The sequence below is a fragment of the Triturus cristatus genome, chromosome 4_1 (genome assembly GCF_964204655.1).
Source record: "Triturus cristatus chromosome 4_1, aTriCri1.1, whole genome shotgun sequence".
Classification (NCBI taxonomy): Eukaryota; Metazoa; Chordata; class Amphibia; order Caudata; family Salamandridae; genus Triturus; species Triturus cristatus.
In genome coordinates this window covers 823,218,903-823,239,166 of record NC_140585.1, presented here as the reverse complement: position 1 = coordinate 823,239,166, position 20,264 = coordinate 823,218,903, and the positions used below count along the sequence as shown (strand labels likewise).

Here is a 20,264-nt window from a genome sequence, read left to right as displayed (position 1 = left end):
GATATTTCTGTATTAAGGCTCATTTTTCAGAACTTGATAAAGTTGAAATACAGGTATTTATCTACCACCTGAGAAGGAGAAGAAGTTTCCCTGCAAGTGAAATTGAATTGCTATATTTACACAGATTGGAACCAACCAACCAACCTACTTCCTCTGGCAATGCGGAACTGTATGTCAATCAACTTTATTTGTTGCAAAGGCTTCTGATTACTTTCAATTCTCCACTAGGCTAGACATGCAGAGTAACTGATAATTGAACACTACTCCCAGTGGACTAAGAGGGCTACTTCCTTGTTAATTGACTCTAAAGTAATAAGGGCAGTTACCAGGCAGATATTCTTAGCAGATGCTTACAAATGCTCATATTGTTTGTTCTCACTGTGGTAAACAAACGAGTTCTAGAGTTGAAGTTCTATGAGCTGTTCTGATATAAACAAAACTCTGATTCTCTTCATACAAAGACAACCTTTGATCAAGTGTGCTGGCATCTGTTACAACATTTTGGACTATTAGAACAGAAATGCAATTGAGTCACTCTTAAGGGGTTGTTTATTTGGAGTATGATGATTCGCAATAAGACCTCTACATGACAGATAGGGAATGATAAACTCAATAAATGTTTGCAGTATGATCAAACAGAGCCCTGTTTATTTGTATAGATAACACAAATAAAACACACAAGAGACAGTTTTGCATGTTTTATTCAGAACATTATTTGTTGGAAAACAGATAGACCATTTGAGAAGTGGGTGGTCGCTGTGAAACACGTATTGGCTGACTGAAATCCCACAGGTTTGACTCCAAGACAAAGCATAGACATTGGAGCCAAAAGATCTACTACTCCATTAACGTTTTCTAATATAAGCCTTTTAGGATTGAGTATAAGGACCAAGGAACTGTACAACTGTAGTATATTTCCAGAATCTATTATTAGAGATTGTGTAATTGAGTGATTGTGAAAAGTATATTTTTATATTAGAAACGTACTATATTCTCCCTGAGATTTACACATTAAAAACTGATTCAGTTTTCCACTAATTCGTATTAGCTTTATGTTGCTACAAAGCAGGGATTTTCCTTTGGTGTTTTATTATCTAGAAAATTTTACATAATTCCCAAGTCCTGCTTGAATCTGAAGAACCCTTGAGGATCCTCAGATTGGAACAAATAGAAAATAATTCACAGTTCTCTATTTTCTAAAATGTAGCCATATGCTTTACATTTGAGCATTCATGTAGATGGTGTTTTACTGCTTATTTAGAGACTCACCAAGATGGTATAGTTTCAACTCATTTTTTATTTAACTGTTCCTAAGAATTTGAGGAAACATGACACACATCCCATTTCAGTATGAACATAAATTTAATCATTTAATAAAAGCATGTTACAATATTGCATGTATAGGTGTTGATAATGTTGGCCTGAACCTCATTCTTGAACCCAGTGATTCACAGCCAGACGTGCCCCCTTAAGGATGTTCCTGCCACTAGTTGTCCAGTGCTGACTTTAGGCATGTATTCGATATGCTCTTCCCCTCCTCTGCAAGGGAGTCTGCCCTCTTCTGCTATTGTTGCGGCAGCTGCTTCATTAATTTGCCTTTCTCCTGTTGTGCAGATAGGCATACCTGTTAAGCAGGGCGTTTGAGTTTGAGAAGTGCCACTGTCTTCTGGCTTACCTCTCAAACTTTCTCTACACCATTTCCATCCTTTTATTTTCCTTATCCAGGAGCGGCCCAGAAATAGTTGGTAAATTGTATCTTTTACTGGCAGTAGCTACAATGGTGGAGTGTGCCACTGCATAGCCCTGAATGTATAAAGGGTCCTTCGAAAAATGTTTTTATTTCTTTTCGATCAGGGGTACTGGTTCCTTCAACGCCTCTATCCCCTGGTACGTGATGCTCGAGAGCATTAGCAAGAACTGGCTCTTGCTTTGTGAGGGCAGTAGTGTCTATAGCAGAAAGCATGTATGTGACTTCTATTCATCCAACTGGACCGCATACTGCACAGCTGCCCTTTTCACAATTTGATTATACATGGTGATGTCACCCAGGAGTGATGTACACACCTTCTTCGGGTGAATCTGCATTGAGATCTTGCCATTGTTGCCTTGATCCTTCCTTGTTTCTTGAACTCTATTTCGAGGCCTCATTCTTCGGAATAGAGTGTGATCACCTGTTTTTTCAGAACTGTCAAAATTTCAGCTGCCGTTGACTGGGTTGCTCTCCTATTGACTTTCTCTCGACTTTTATCATCTTTCGATGCCAGTATCTTTTCCGAGGTTCGACCATCTGCAGTGTCCTTTGTATGGGACCCCATGGGGCTCTTATTGCCTGGACTCCCTTTCGGTCTGCGAGATTTTCAACGCAGAGGCAGTCTTTTGTGGTCTAGAGTCATAAGTTCGGAGCTCGACTTAACCCATCTTTTTCTGCATTACCGGAGTACGCATCTCTTTCAGCTTTTTGTGTTTCCGCTCAATGTCGATCTCTTTTTCCATGTCCGAGCCTGCTCTTTTTGCAGCACTGTCCTCCTCCATGCTGGATAATCTGAGGTCTCTAAATTATGGTGTTTCCTTCTGCCTCCCTGCATGGAGTAGTGTGCCTGTCTTTGCTTTTCTCATGCCCTCAGTGTTTTGGTTTGAATTCTGTGCAAGCCTTGAAGGTGTTGGTCTTGTGGTCTTTGAGCAGGCAGAGATTGTACATCAGGTGGTTCTCCCTTTGGGTAAACGTGCAGTGGCACTACAGGCAGAAACAGGAAGGTGTGATCTCCATCTCACACAGAGGAGGGAGGCCCCTGTCTGCGCATTCACGTCCTTCGCTCAATGCACGTTCCACTTACTTCGGTGGCTTTCGTGGGAGTCGATGAAAATCTCTGGATGAGTCTTTCTTCCTTCTGCTGTGGTGATAATCTTTCCTTAGGCCTCCTATCTTTCACAACAATCCAGTGTTCTTGCTTTCTCTGTTTTCCCTTTTAATAGGAGAGCTTGCAGCAATGCTTCCAGACCCAACGACAGAAAAAAAAAAATATCTGAAAATGGCGACCACATGTGGAGACTTCCGGGAACGGCGTCTGACGTCAGGAGAGGCCAGACTAAGCACCAAATGGTGAGGATAGTCGCCGGCCAACAACAATAAAAAAAAAAAAAGATAAAAGAGACTATTATACAAGAGGAGAGTTCGGGACCCAACCACTTGCTGCAAAACTTGTATTACAGCATCATTTTTCGATGATCTCACAGCAAATCTTTGTTGTTTTTACAGAGTAGTTTCTCTTTTGTCTGTACTGTCAATGGATCTTTTTGAGGAACATGTATACAGAGTACACACTGTCATCTATGTAGACCATTAGTATAGGCACCCAAACAAATAATGCTTAGATTCCAAAGTTGGACTTGTTGGAGGATAGATTTTCTGGACTCTACTTCCTTTGGGTCCGGATGCCCACCCTTTTTGTCATCTGAATAAGTTCACTCCACTTCCTCAACACCCTGTCCAGACAGTTACTCAAAAGGGCCTCACTGTCCCATCCTATAATGTGCCCAGCGTATATCCCTTTGGTACTAGATGGTCTTCCTGTACAAAAAAAAGCTTTACAGGTAGAAGAGGTGGACTCACTGTGCTCCCACCGAAGACGGACATTACAGAGCCGATGCTGCTCTGACCACAGGCACTCACTAATGCACAAAGGAAAACATTTAAATGGTATAATAACTGGTCTCCCCCATACAAAACTAATTCTCATACGACCTGATCACTGACTTGTTGATCCAATTCAGTTTCCAAAAAATGAGGAGGATTTACCTAGGTTAAAACTTGTCATATCACATTGAACAGGTCATTATCCACCAAGAGCAATAAATGTCAGCACAAATGACATTTACTTCATATAATATGGCTCAATACACCTTCCATCCAAAATTGGAGTTTCCTTCCACCTTACTCTGATAAGGAGGGGGAAAAATACAAGAAGATAGACAATTATTTAAGCTACATTTAGATATTAACTGGGACAAAAATTACCACGTTCCTGTTTTTAAAGGTATTCATTAACTTTTGAATGGATATAGCCCATAAAGCCCAAAATGTTGTCAAAATTACTAAACTACATCAGTTGTGGTACATTATTAAAAAAGTGATATCCTAGCTCTGTACAGCAGACAAACAATTATAAAATATCTCATGCAGAACGTTTTGCATTTATTTATTTAGGGTAAGATAAGGGTGCATTTGCACTTTATCATGCGTTCTGATTAGCATCATAATGCAGTATTTTAATCAAGTACCTTAACCTATGCATTTTGTAGTTTGACACTACCTTTTAAGTGATGTTGCCCGCACCCACTGTAACCTTAAGTCCCATTAAAAACGTGTTTTCAATTAATTTCAGTGTTTTTTTTATTTAATGGCAATGGCAGCAACAGACTTAGAATTGTGTAGCACGCACAGTGCAAACTTGTCAAGAATAATTACACTTTGCTCAGGACTAAAATATATCAAACAAGTGTTCCACTAGCAGGTGTATAAAGATTATTTTATGGTCTGTTCATTTTGTTGATCTTTCATTCCTTTCTGTGAATGTGACTGTTCATGGATAAACAACTAAAGTACATCAGTTTCTCTGTATGCGTACCCTTTGGGCCCAAAGCTAATGTATTACTGATAATGTATTTTTGTTGGCATGAAAGTACACCTGTTAATACAAACAATCATTCCTTTGGGTTCAATTCCATGTGTTCGATATAGATGAAGTGTATATCATAACGGTATGTCATTTGGAATGAACAGCACAAGTATATCAATTTGCAATTGTCTGCGCAGTACTAAAGTATGAAACCAGCAATACCTCTCAGTGATTTAAGATTTTGCTGCTGACACTGGTGTGTGACCTGCAAGTAATTCATTTTAATGCCAGAATGATTTATTCTGGGTTTCACCCCTCAAAGGTCAATAAATAGAATATCTCTAAACAGAAAATTAGTAAGGCCAGTTGTTTGGCACAATTAAAAGCACTGACTCAGCAGTACTAAGTAAGCCTGGGCAAAGCACTAGGCTATGCTACGCTCGCGTAGTTTGCGCTACTTCGCACTACGCGAATTGCGCATAGCACAGTGCAAACGCGCGTAGCGTAGTGCAGCGGTCATTTTTTGCTTGCTGGCAGTCCTCAACGGCAAGTTGGCGACCGCGAGCAAGCAAAATGACATCCCGGTGAGAATTTTTCCTCGTTGGCGATCAGCAACATGAAGTTGCCAATCGCGAGCGTGGAAAATAAACCTCCCGGCAAGCTTCTCAATGCAGGGAGGTCAGGTTCCTCATTGCGAGTGGTCGCGTATGCTCGCAATGAGAAACTACCAGTCCGCGTTGAGAAAGCTGCCGCTCGAGTAGAAATCTACTCGAGCGGCAGAAAATGACCGCTTGCACTGTGCAAGATGCAGTTTGCACTGATTGCACAGTGCGGACAAGCATCCGGCACTGTGCAATCAGTGCGAACAGCATTTTGCACAGTGCACTACGCAGTTTGCGTAGCTCGTGTAGTGCGAAGTGCACTTCGCGTAGCTACACATAGCGCTACTTCACAAACTATGCCCAGGGTTAGTACTAAGTAATATGTAAAAAGCCATGTTATTACTGTTAATACTGTTCATATCATGTTTTTCAGAGGCTTTCCAATTAAGAACTTAATTCACTGTGCATATACCCAAATTACTGCGAAAATAGGACAGTATTTAGTATGTTTTATTTGCCTATTACACATTTTCACTTAACGTATTAGATTTGATAGGCACATAGAACTTAATTGGCCGGTTTTGAATAAAAGATGCAAACAAATGTAATTTGGAGAAGTCCATGTCAAAAATGATCAAAAGGTATCTTGAATAAACCGGTTTTATAGTGTATATAACCAAACTTCTAGTTTTCCCTTTTCTTCTTTCCAGCAGGCTGCTACATATAGGGCAAATGTGGGTCAAAATGTCAGATGTTGCGGATAAAAAAAAACTGAATTGGAACTTCCATTCAAAACTGTAATGAAAAGTTTCATTTAGTAATGGCACCAAATCACTAAACTGACAGTGTATTTATGTGACTTTGCTTTCTCTTGATGAAGCACTGACAATATTTTATTAACACCTTGATCGAAAAAAGTCAATGCATTTCATTTTCTATAAAAATTCTGACATTGTAAATGTGGATTTGTGGAAAATCTGTAAATCATACATAGCATCACAGTGACAAAAGGTTGCCAATGACACTTTCAGGTACTTACAAGACAATGTGTTAAGTAGTGAATTTCAGCGCAGAACAGCACTTTAAAGTTACATGTAACACAAATTCTTCAGCTTTTTATCCGTTCATCACAGTTTTGCTTTTCAAGTCCCTATTTCTACTTTCACCCTCAGACAGTGGACTATATATCTATTGTTGATATTTAGCACAATTATTTTATAAAGGGCCACAATCCAGAGAGCGTGCCCACAAAATAATATGATCAGTTTATAGCAGATCACACATGCAGGTTGTCTCATGCTTATTCTGAGTCTGACATTCGTAGTCATTTGCATTTGTTTAATGTGCACTTTTAGAAAATATTTTTGTTTTCATTTTTTTTTTAATGAAAAAAAGGTTACATATCCGCTGCCATTTTTAGAACAATCTGACCTTCACGTATGTACCTCCTTATTTGCTTTTTTGTTTGTTTTTGACTATTTACATTTATGTATTCATGACCAAAAAAGGACACAAGAAAAATAATATGTGCTTGATTATTATTACTTTTTGGCATGTTAAAAATATACAGCTGCACCAAATAAGAGCACACAGTTATAAAACTGTAGTAGATGACTTAAGAAAATAGTATTGTATATATTTTATATATAAAAATCTACAGTACTTATTATTGATACATCATTTTACAGCAGGTGTTGCTGCTAGCACACAATTTGTACAACTTTGATGTCATAAACCAGAGAACAATGTTTAAGACTTTGGATTATTAAGATACTAACATTTGTATATACATATGCATATATTTCTCAGCTCATGTTAGTGTTCACAATCAATCCATTACAGTAATTATTACAATCAGAATTTCATTGTATTGTTGCAGTGTAGTGTTTAGACACATTTATAATGCAATGCATTGCACAGTCTTAAATATTACTTATTGGATTACACATCCACACAATGTTCACTATATACATAAAGTATGATTCCTGAACAAACAATTATAAACAAGACACTTGTTTTACTTAAAACTTGTTAACTCTGTACCTTCAGTTTGGAAAACTGATGTAGCAAACAAAAGGCACCACCTGTCAACACTTTATCCATCATCCAACTTCACAATGAATACACACAGTTGAGGTAAAAAGAAAATGAATGCCAGCTAGATGATAGGGTATGTTTTCAGGAGCACTGTGAAGTCTGCCTTTGGTGTCCTTTAAGCTGCAATTCGTTTGGTTTAGAAACAGTTCAGTAAAGAAGGTACACTTTAAAAGGGTGCTCTAGTTGTGCTATTTCTACAATAAAATAACCAAATTCAGACAGTAAGCAAAACGTTAAAAATGCATTGTCACCACAGTCTGCTAGAGCAAAACATTATAGTGACACAGCCTGATATGTTTGTTTGTGAAACCAATAAGATGCAATACAATAGTACTAGGCAGAACATGATAACCAGGAATGTGAATCCACATTGATATTGGTTTTACCACAGCACCCAAGGCACATTATGGTCGCCAGATGCGACAGCTATGTTAAAATTCATGAACAGGCATATAGTTCTTGCAATACATAGAATATATGCAAGGTAAAAAAAAAAAATGTGAAGACCATGTATTACACTGCCACTGATCCTACTCTACTACCACCTTACAGCAAATGAAAAACTGGACAACTAATAAATGAATGCATGTGAATAGAGCAATGGCATTAAATATGGCTAAAATGCTATGAATGTTCTTTTCAGCCTGCTAAAAAGTAGAAATGCAAGTGCAGGAATAACTTATACATTCAATACAAATGTGATGCAAAATGTTACGTGAAACAAAATAGTTAAGGCCGAGATATGGTGTTGCAAATTGAGGTTTTCTATTGTTAAAGAAATGGAAAGAAATATAACATTTACAGACAAATTAGGATCAAAAGAGGTAAGCATGGAAACATGATTAAAGATAACACCAAAAGTGCCACATGTTTATTTTCTGGACAGTGGTTCTATTGTTCCCTACCATTCTTCAAAGAGGAGAAATCACCAACATGCACATTCAGCATTTTTTTTTTTACTATGTGATTTGGGTGGGGTAAGAAAAAAAGAATTTAAATTTTACAGAACAACACACAAACATCCACCCCTCACTAACTTTGTTTTAGTAAGTCTAGGTGGTGAACTCCACTCTGCTCGCAGGGATGGTTTTCCGCACTCCGCGTTACGCGGAGTTCCAGAATTTTTTTTCCTCGCTCGCGGTCGTCAACATCAAGTTGGCGAGCGCGAGCGAGTAAAATCCACTTCCCAGCGAGATTTGTCCTCGTTCACAATCCTAAACGTCAAGTTGGCGAGCGCAAGCATGGAAAATCAAACTCCCGGCTACATTTCTCAAAGCAGATGATAGATTTCTCATTGCGAGTGAGTGTGTATGCTCGCGGCCACTTGCGTTGAGAAACCGTCTGTTCACGTTGAGAAAGCTGCTGCTCGAGCGGCAGAAAGGAAGCAACACCCGCTTGCGCTGTGCATGGTGCCCTTCGTGATAACTGCAGAGTGCGCACAAACTCCCGGCGTTGAAAATCATCGTGAACGGCATTTATTTAAAGCACTCTGCCGCTTGCGGAGCTCTGCGTAGCGCGGTGGAGTTGTGTTTGCACTTTGCGGAGTTCTGCATAGCGGAACCCCGCAATCGCCGCCCAGGTTTAGTTTTTAGACTCATAAATGGGCGGGTGCCAACACTCTGAAACAGCTAACCTCTTTTTAGCAGATCGTCATCAAATTATGACCCTACTCTCTATGTCTGAACCCAAACCTCTCTACTGTGGTGTCCCCGAGGGCTCTTTACTATCCCCCACCCCTTTGTTTAATATTGACCTCTGCACTGAGTGCAATCTATATGGAATCTCTGTTCTGACCCACAGATATGGGTCTAAATCCCTGCACCCCTTTTTAATTGTTTATAAGTACCTGTTTTTCCAGTTAAAAACTATTGAAATTATACTTCTGTTTACTGACAACAAATTTTATATACCTGTAATTAATGCACTCAAGCAATCCTGTTTCAGTTTCAGTAACTCAACTCTTCTATTTCTTCCTACAAAATCCATCAATCAACTTCAGATAATTAAAAGCAGGGCTGCACACTGCATTTGTAAGGTGCCTTGACACTATCACATTTCTCCTTTACTGAAACAATAATATTGGCTTTTGGTTTATCAAAATATTTTTTTCTGGTATAGGAGGAGGCTCCAAAAACTGGGAGGAAAATATGGGGGGCCTGGAGAGCATATAAGAAAGTGTGCAGCCACTCTTTAATAAGAATATGCATGTTGCCGGGTTCCAGAGTACGTAAGGATGAGGGAAATAATAGGAGAAGTCCCCACCCTATTGCATGGTGGGAAAATAATAGGGCATCATGACGAAACTCTGCAGGTGTCTGTGAAAATTATTGTAGTCTAGATATATACAATGAAAGACCCAAGTGCTTCTAAAAAAAGTATTCTTTTTAAGGCTCAGGTAATAGTCAACAGAGCTATTGATAATTTCCTGATCAGATTATGGTTTCCTGAAATCTAAAGAAATCCTGTGTTCCTTCTCATTGTCTCAAAAACAAGAACGGTTACTTTTAGTGATAGTCTTTTTCAGTAGCCGCTGCCAGGAGGTGGTACACACTACCTTTACCCTTTTGATCTGAACCTGATCACTCATCCCCATGAGTAAGCTATTGCAAACATTTTTGTTCTCAAATTTATCTCAACTCCTACATGTATGACCTGGGTTATCATACTACCAAGAAATGTTGGTGCATATGCTGTAAAAGTAACCTACAAGAGAACATTAACATAAATAAGAGCTAAAACACCCATCCCCTTTGCAGGGCAACAAGTGCCACCAGCAATGCTTTGAAACAGATCCACAACATGCCACCAACAAATGAAGGCACCAAATTACAAGAAAAGTCATGATGAAATGCCTTTTTAGGAGGACTAGTGGAGCACTCCATTGACCAATTGCTATTTTTCCGACAGAACCCAAAATCTGTACATTGTTTCTGGGTTCACTGAACACTCTTAACAATCATGACAGTAAATAAATGTACGTATAGTTTTTAATTAAACTTCTTTAACATTTCCAATGAACCACATGGTGTTACCTATTCATGACTGGGGGCATACCTGTCAAATAAATTGCATAATAGAATAGAAAGTGTGCTAAATACTTATATTCTGTGGGGGCCCTCAGTCTCTGTTTTCTCCAGGTGGTAAGCTGTGCCAAAAATAAGACCAGAGCGATGAGTCTCTGGAACTATAGAGCACAGACAAAGACCCCTCAAGTACTGCTCTTCATAAATGCTTAACGAAAAAGCTAGTTATGGAAATATACTTAGGACCACTGAGTACTTCTTAAATATCTGGACAATGTCCAAATGCTTTCATCACAGCAGCCTTTCAGTAGATGGAATCTAAACTGTGCTGGCCAAATATTCATTGTACAAATGTCTGTGGAAAAAGTCTGTTTTTATCATGAGTAATCTCCTGTTCTATTATCAGTGTATACAAAAATGTAAAATAGATATTTAAGGTCATGCTGATAAATACTGTATTCAAAGAAGAGGGAGTTGTATCAAAAGAAATTTGGACACACTGCCTAGGATGTAAAACCATCAACACATGGATTGCTTTCAAAACCTTCTGAAAGGGCAGATGTTTATTAATGTGTTTTTTTTGCTATATCCTGAAATAAATACCTCCTAGGAAAAATAGGCTACTTCATAAAAGTAAAATTTATTTAATAAAATATATACTTAGAAAGCTCTTTCACATAAATTCCAGTGCACACTGAAAATGTAAATGGTGTTTAAGCAGTTGTGATCTAGGCTTTAATGGAATAACTGTTTTAGGAACAGTATAATTCAGACAATTTCAGAATCCGTGAATCACAATTTGAAACAGTAAATGAAAACAGGCCAACTGCCTTTGGTCTGAATAGTAGCTTATTAGAGCTCTGTAAGGTTTTGCCTTGCGGAGCTCTATTCAGCCAGTATTTAGTACTAAACGTTGAGGTTTGTCAGATCCTCTGAGGAAAGTTCAGGTATCAATTGCTTCATCAAGTTTTTGTTGATATAAAATTATCAGGATTATCTTGAAATCGCCTCAGAAACCATCACTACCAGAGATCAAAAGAAAGGTTTACATAAGATCTTATCCTCAACAAAATCATCCTCCCTATTAGTAGCCAAATAGTATTTTTTTATACTCCATTTCATTGGTTTTTAAGCAAAGGAACACCAGTGAAAAATAAAACACAGCACATTACAGCAATAGTAGGCCGCAGCCACATTAAGTCCCTGGAATTTGATAAGCAAAGAGTATTTTAGGTACCTGTTCAGCTTAGTTATAGAATGAAGGCATCCTTTTTCATGCCATGTTGTTTCTGGGTTTATGTTCTACATTCATGCTAGGAGCTATTGGCTTCCACAGACTATGACTCTGCTCTAGGTGATGTGCCAATGCATCATCCTCTTCATTCAGATTGAATTAGCTTTACTGTTGGCAGATCCAAATTTGCAACACCATGCCCCACATATTTGATCATGCTCTAGTGTTCAAAAACCTATACAGGGAATATGGAAAACGTGGATCCGTGTCTTTTGTTTTAGCAGATAAACATAAAGCAACAAGAAAATGGTCACTGCCATCCCAAGAGAATGTGCAAAATGTTTACACTTTAAAAAACCAGAGTAACGAACCACAAGGTAGTTAAAACCAGTATTTAAACAGTGGGTTGGCTAGGTTAGGTGGGGAGGTTTATTTCTTTGGTAAAATACAAAAATACCATTTTGAAAAAGGCATCTGCATAAAGAAAGTCTATTTAGGATAAAAGAAAAGGGAATTGAACTCTGTACATATTAAAGTCTATGGAAGTACAGTAGTACTGACGCAGCATTACATCTGCTGTTGTATCCTGTACATACATTAAGGAATGCTCAGTTGAGGAGTTGGCTTCTGGGGAAAAAAAGACTTGAAATTCATGGTTTAACATGCACAATGGAAGGAAGAGGGATTAATAATAATTTGTTCGTGAAAATGAAATCTAAATTGCGCAACACAATTTTTAACTAGAATTAAGGGGTGTATAAGTTAGCTAGAAGGCAGAAGGGTAGTTAACACATGAATTGGCAGTAATATTTCGACTGGAATTTAAAACATCAACAATGGGTTATAACCATCAAGCGGTTGGTGGGTATTAGGAGGATGATTCAATGGGGTACAGCTGACCAGTCATTAGTGTATGTGTGATGTTTCTCTTAAAACAGTGATGTAGACATTAAAAATATTATACATAATCGTGAAGATGATTTAAGCAGTTACAGGTCCATGAGTTATTATGGATGAAAAGGGTGAGTGCTACATACAGTAGGAGAAGCCTTAAAAGATCTTACTTATTTAAGTAGTAGTTTAAGGACATTTTTTGTATCATCTTCGGGTTGGTGCATAACAATGAGAGATTTGATAAAGACAGGGAGAATTTAGAATACAACTGGATGAGAATGAGCATAGTTCAATTAAAAGAAAGTATAAGTGGCTACATTTCAGCTGCTTCTTGGACCATTTGTGGCATGAGTCTTCTCTCACGTTTAGGGTTAGGGCAATTCAGCACATACAGCCTTGTTCTCCTAGGGTCCAGTCTCAGGTTTTACACTTGCCACATTGTGTGAATTGGAACAAGTGAACTTATTACCTTGTGCCTCAGCACTGTAAATCTGCCATATTTGAGTGTACTTAAAAACGTACTCAACCACATTAACCCCTTCGGCGCTGTGCGGGAGAATTAATAAGTGGGAGGGATTCGGACGGCCCCTGGCTGTCTTTAGCACACACCCACCGTGACGTCGGACGGCCGGGGGCCGTCCTGAGCACCTAAGAGGTTAAGCAATCTATCAAACAAAAGCAAAATAGCTATCTTTGTTTAGGATCGGTTAGATAGAAAGGGTTTATGCAGGCAGAAGGAGAGTCTGGATCCCTTTGCAGTCATTGGTAGATGGCTCAGTATGATTTCATGGTTCACTGTGTAAATTATGAAAGACTGTTCTAAACAACTACGCAATTAGCCTTTTCTTACATCTGTTGACTTTACAATCTCATCCCTGACATCAATAATCAGCAGGTTTAGTTATAAAAAATGTTTAACTGGCAGGCTTAGAAATGTTCTCTCGCCTCAGAGATTAGCAGATGAATGGATATGAAACAACAGCTACTGATTTCAAAAGGATTGAGAGTACAATTTATTTACTGCATTTAGAAATAAAGTAAGTGTATTTGATAATATGGTTTCCATTTGGAAGTGTCTGAATACAAGTGTTGTCCTCTTATTTTTGGGGTAGGTCCATGATCCTTTATACATTTTCTAGTTATGCATATACAAAATGCCACGGATGCAAAGAGACTGTGGGAATAGGGGTCTTGTCTACTTAAATCGGAAGGTATGGACACTACTAAAATTAAACTTGGCACAGTCTCCTGTTCCAAAATAGTTAAAGGCACTGTGAACGGGTCAGACTGAGGAGGAAGATGCTAGGGTTATTATGGATAGCTCAACTTCTATTGGGTCTTTACATAAGCAGATGATCCTGTTCAGAATGAGTAACTGGGGGTGAAGATTTTTATGCAGATGATTTTAGAACACTCACTTAAAATGTATACTCCACACTCTAGATAAAAGATTCTGTAGTCACATTCAGAAGATTATCTTTACAAATAACTATGGATTGAAACATGCCTGAGAAGAGCAATGGAGGGGCTAAGACTATGTAAATATTCACCTATTTAGGGGTTAGCGTAGCCTTAAGTTTTGATGGTCCTCTACAAGGCAATCTTAGGAAATAATTACAGCTTAAGAATCACTTCTATGAAAATCCCCTAAATGTAAATTAATTTCACCATTAGTCTTTAGCATCCCCAAGAAACATTATTATAGTTTTCAAAACTTAATTCAGTCAGATGTACTAGGCAATAGAGATAAGGAAGATAAGACATATTTCCGAGGACCAATGGAAATATACTGAGAAATTACCCTTTTGAAACCACTAGTTCTTCATATGTAAGTATGTACATCCAAGAACCATCAAAGAGATCCGATACCAAACCTCAGAGATTCAAACAAAACCTTGGCAAAATCTGCTTGAGATTTGATTACCCTTGTTTCCACATGCAACATATATGTTATTCTTTTGATGAAACTAAAGTTAATAAGCTGTTCATGCCCTTGACAGTAGAGGGGCTGGTATATCATATTTGAGGTGATATATCAATTCGATATTGAGCGCTTCAAGCTCAGCTAACAACACCTCTGAGGAGGTTTTAATTTTTCAAAATCTTTGACGTTTTTCAACTATATTAGTATTAGCAGTTGAAGCTACAACCTAAAAAGTTAGGCTTTAGTACTTTCCAACCAAGTAAATATGTTTAAGTAGAGCGTTAGAGCGAAGGTTCCAAGAGATATTCAAAAGAAATGCTGTAAGCATTTTGTGTGTGAAACAAAGAATTAAAAAGGGGAGGGGGCGTGATCATGCTGGAATTAATCACTTTTGAGGCTGCATGGCATCATTAAGTTAGAACTTTAGGTGCACTTGTCCTGTGAATAATATAGCATTATTCTTCCAAAGGATAGTAAAGATTTATATGAGATTGGGAAGCAAAATGTATGAACAGCCATGAACCATAAATGGATTAAAATCAGCTGTTGGTGATAAGTGCAACCTTTAATTCATATTTGGTATTCAGTGAGCACAATTATGGCCTAGTTTAAGGTACACAGGACAGGTGAGCTCAGTTACACACCTTCAAATATAAGGAAGACGAGGAGGATTTATAGTGTGATAATACATGGTTAATTTGCTTAATACTACTTGCAAGATACCGAGATATCAAGTTATGGAAATGACATAGCCCACAAGTCTTCAGCCATTCAGGTAAAATGTTATGTCTCTTGATAAAGCTTTAATTCACATAATGCAGTCATTAGCACAGCGCTTCAGCTATTCTCAATTTGACCCCATTTTCTAATTCAACCTCTATTTAACCATGCTAGAAAATAAGATAAAAGGTTAATTGAGCCCATTTAATCTTGGTGGATGGCACCATTTGGGCTGTAAATAATTCAGCTTGACGCAAAGTATAAGGAGTGATCAATGTAAAAGACAGATCTATTCACAAGGCATTGCCGTCAATTTAAGCTACGAAAATATGGTGTACTGGTATAACTAATAGCAAAGTATAAGGAGTGATCAATGTAAAAGACAGATCTATTCACAAGGCATTGCCGTCAATTTAAGCTACGAAAATATGGTGTACTGGTATAACTAATAGTTTTATGCCAAATACGGATGGAATTTTATTCCATGGCCTGCTAAAATAAACAAGTTATTGTGAAGGCTACTGGGTACATCCTTAGTTTGTGTTCAAGTTTCCTCAGAGTCTGAAATTGCCCCTCAATGTCTTCGTAATTCCAATCCTCTCAGATTCTCATCTCAGCATCGCCAAGAACACGTCCATAGCCCCCTTCCAAAGGAGGGGGTTATGGACACCTGCCCTCAGTACCACTCAATACATGTATAAATTCGCTATGCAGAATCTTAGCATCAATATGTACATGCCCTCTCTTCCAACCCAAGTGCTTGCTTCCCTTCTAACTCCGCTCAATCAATCAATTTCCTTTTAATAGTATGATGGAAGTAAACCCCACTTGCTTATCCCACAGAGTTCTCTGGTTTCCCATTAGACACAATAGAACAAAATAAATTGCTACATGCTGACACAGGCCAATTTCTATCCACCCATTGCAATCACTTCTTTACTGTTCTGAATTTTCTGTACTTTGAGACAAACTTAGTTTACTATGTGAGATATTTAGTTACTTACACGATTCTGTCTGCTCCATCATAATATATTTTGAGACACGTACATATTTGTTGCTTGTTTCTGCAGATTAATAAATATAAAAAATATTCCACAGCATTTCACTAAAGCAAAATAGTTATATCAACTATAAATACATTCATTTGAAGTGTATTGTTGTAGCTACACTAACTATTATACCCCAAAATGTTTTAAATGTGAGATAGAAAGAATAACATTTAAAATGATATACCTCAAAAGTACCTAGGAGAGGAAAATACTCTTTCCTATGTGAATATGATCTTGTCCAGTTGGGCTGAAAATGTAGAATTCTTTAACGGTTTCTCTAATGTACTTGAAGTAGCAGGCTGCACGTTATTCTGTTATGTTGAAGGTCAAGGATTTTACAAGAAAATGGTTGCCCCTACATGGTATTTTAAAAATCAAATTGCAAACAAAACAATCATAGTGAACCAGAACTTCATGGAATGTGTAAAAGGATGATCTACCTTTCATGATTCAAGCACATTTTACCTGTATGTCATCCCTGCAGTCAATAAACGTACTATTAACTGCATGAGTATTTAATTTGCTGACAAATCTAATGATCTTGTCGCATGTGACCAAAAACCTAAACAACAAAGTATAGGTTGATAGAAGGAACTGGTCACCATATTGAGCATCTCCTTCCTTCAAACAGGAACCCTCCTCATTTTACCGCCGGCATCTCTTAGGAATACTAGCAAGTAGCTTCCCCTTTTGAGCACCCTCTTGAATAAGGAATTGCCAAAGAATGGCCTGGAATGAATATTCAATATGGAATGCACAAACTAATAACCTAAACGTTAAGTCAGTAGACTTCTGTAATAGAATAAAAGATTTGCAGGCAGTTGACTCATTTCGAGAAACCCCCTCTTTTAGAGTTAGTAAAGAAACCGTGGCTTGAAACCAGCTAACCAAATAACCACTAGAATTGCTATTAGTCTCGGAATGTACTACCCATTTTACCTCAAAGTTCAGTCTTTAGATCTCCATAAAAAAATAAAAGCTATGCCAAGGAAAAAAGAAAACTTTTTAGATGAGATAACAATAAGTTCAGTAAAATTACAAGTAAACACAGTAATAGGTCATCACATTTTAAATAAATAAATACAGTGTCTTCATTTTAGAGCCTAAAATCCAAAACATATGTTATGTTCAACAAGATCAACTGCACATCTAATTTAGATACACTCTTTATGCTTACGAATGGATGCTTAGTATCCCTTTTACTTGCTATGTTGTTTTGCTTAAGCAGCTTTATTTTAAATTTAGCTCAAAGGGCCACATGTAAACCCGCTTTTTTTTGCGAGTTCCTAATTGCCACTTTTTTCCACTCGCAATTAGTAAATCGCAAAATGCTTGTACTAATGTATCCCAGAAACATTTAGCTTAGCGATTCCTAATGGGGTCACAATTGACCTACCTCATCAATATTCATGAGGTAGGTCACAATTTGCGACCCACTGGGAATCGCTAAAAACACAGGGATCGTAGACTGCTGGGTACAGCAGACCACCATGTCTGTGTTTGATTTTAAATAAAGCAACTTATTTTTTTTTACGCACCCATGCCGAATACCGACTCGCAAACCCTATTTTGTCAGTCAGTAACAGGTTACCGACTTGCAAAATAGGGCTAGAATATGTCAAAAGGGTATTTAGCGGTTGCTAATGGCCTGGTTCTCTGCTTGTGACTGATAAAACCTTTTGTACATGTGGCCCCAAATGTATAAAAATAAGCTTCATGTTGAGCTTCAAACTGGTTTCATGAAATTTGTCTAAATTTCCCTTACATTCATAAATATGATGATGTATTCACTTTGTGTAATGTACTGCTGTTGCAATCAAACATAGCAATGCAATGTAGTGAGCAATTCTCCTTTAGGTGAATGTAGTGTGCAATAATATCAACTTCACAACATCACTGATTGATGCCCATCACCAAGTTTCCTGTAATGTTGTGTACCAACTGGTGGACTTGGATGTTGGTACCGATGTATAGTTGTTTGATCCAAGTAGGGTGAAGTCCTGTAATTTACTGGATTCCCAAAGGAATCAAATGTAACACTGTAGTCTTGTACTGGTGCCTGCTGAAAGGTTGGTGACATCTGTACGTGCCCAGAACGACTTTGGTTAATATCTTGTTTCCAAGACTGGCCAAACGACTCTGTTCGGTACATGTACACAGAATCAGGCCTTTGTCTATCATCCGGTAAATAATCCACAGGTGGAATAATGTATTTGTTACCTGGAGGTTGCCTGTATTTCCCAGTATTTAATATTGCATCAGGTGCCGCTGGTTGCACTTCTATTCGCTTAGAAGGTGATCTTACAGGATTCTGATGGCTTGCAGGGTAAGAGTTTATATGAGGTGTATCTGGTGGAAAATTGAAGTTCATACCATATTTATTAGACGGGCTAGCCAGATTTCCAGAAGCATAGCTGGAAGGGACGAAAGGGGGGCTTACTCTATCATTGGAATACCTCGGGGAGGTGCTGTGGTACACAGGTGGGCTACTGTAGGATGGTGGTGGCTCTTTCAAAGAAGCTCCTTGGTCAATACCATTAGATGGAGATCCATGTTTAGGGGATCTTGGTGGCATCATTACACCTGCATTACTTGTTACCTTAGCAGGATTCAATTTTTTTGCTTCACGTTTTAATGAAGAGCTACTCAAGTGAGTAACATTTCTAGGACTTAATGAATCTGTTCGATCTCTTATTTCTTCAACATGAGTATCAGGGTCAACTCCAGGAACATTGTCATATTGCGATGCATTGGACCCTCGCTTACCTTCATCAGCATTTAAAACTTTATTCTTTTGCTTCACAATTGTATGAGGTTCCTCAGTATTGGGCAAAGGGCCTCCTATTACATGGTTAACAGGTCTACCTTTACCTTCTACAAAATATTTTGTAGTAGTGTTATCAGACAGTTTCTTCCACTTAGGCACAAATTCTTTTGTGTTTGAAGTAGCATTTGCATTTTGGTTTGCCACAGCATAATTGTAAGGTTTAGTGTTGTCTTGCCCTGTTGACTGAAGATTTTTCTTATACTCTGTTTCTCCTTTAGTTTGCCCAGGTCGCTGATCACTGTGTCCTCTCTTTTGCGGGTTTGCAGACTTTTCCAAAGAACTCCTCCTTCTCCGCTGATCTTTTTTGGGAGAAGTTTCCTGTCCTTTCTCGTAGGATGGTAACTTGTCTACTTTGACCTGAGTCGGTACCCTAGAAATGTTCTTTTGTCCATTTATCATATGATTATGTATAACAGGAAGAGGTTCTGGTGGGATCACCCCCAACGGTTTCTTTGGAAATTCATCCTCTTTTGCTGTTAGAAAAAGACAGAAAATACAAAAATCATAATGTTTCACAAAATGTTCATGGACTCATCACTGGAGTATTTATTGAGAGATCCATTCAGAATTTTGTTCCGAAGATGTCTAACTTTACCGCTCATTTTTTTTGTAACCTGCTATAATATTACTCTGTCCTCTATCCCACCATTCTCTTGTTGCACTAAAATATTTCATCATAATTTATTACATCAACATTGCTACTTCAATTAGCACTGTTTATAAGGCAAGGAATACTCCGTTCTTAGCCAAAACTTGCTTCCTAATATTTAACATTCTAATTCTAAACAGAATCCAATTTAATTCCCAAAACAGTATATATATATATATATATATATATATAGATATATATATATATATATTGATAATGACACAGAAAAAGGTCAATATACAAAGGAAGAAAGCTACAAAGATATCTAACCAGTTAAACCCAGCAATACACTCGATACCAGTGGGAAAACCAATGCCTTTTTTTTTTGCTCCCCCCGCCACAGCCCACCAGGACTGGTCCAGAGGCTCTACTGAAAAACGACTCTGGATATTTAGTATATCCCTCAGTAGCAAGTGAGTCATGGATTCCCAATTCAGAAAAGTGCTGTACAAAGGTACACTGTAGTTTTCTATCTTAAGTCCGCCACTACTGATAACTACAATATAATACAATTATTTTTTCAAAATGCACTTGATATTCATGCAGGAGTGAGTTAGATTGTGAAAGTTTTGTTACCTACCAAATCTAGAGAAGTTGTGTTACGATTGCTCCAAACTATTGCTCTGAGC

The 20,264-nt window shown here is 38.0% G+C and overlaps 1 protein-coding gene across 3 annotated transcripts in view; it reads right to left on the bottom strand.

The window, feature by feature from the left end:
- Window positions 1-20,264, bottom strand: part of USP6NL (USP6 N-terminal like) — a 1,094,021-nt gene that overhangs the window by 62,595 nt on the left and 1,011,162 nt on the right. The window contains exons 14-15 of one of the 3 annotated variants that reach the window (XR_014981357.1): window positions 15,548-19,459; window positions 10,960-15,447 (exon numbers count right to left, since the gene is read on the bottom strand). Coding sequence is in view for 2 of the 3 variants with exons in the window: in XM_085653483.1 (XP_085509609.1) it covers window positions 18,098-19,459 (1,362 nt within the window). In the remaining variant the exon portion in view is untranslated. Of the gene's footprint in view, window positions 1-10,959; window positions 15,448-15,547; window positions 19,460-20,264 lie in introns of those variants that run through there. The other 2 variants (XM_085653483.1, XM_085653482.1) reach the window with 2 other exon arrangements.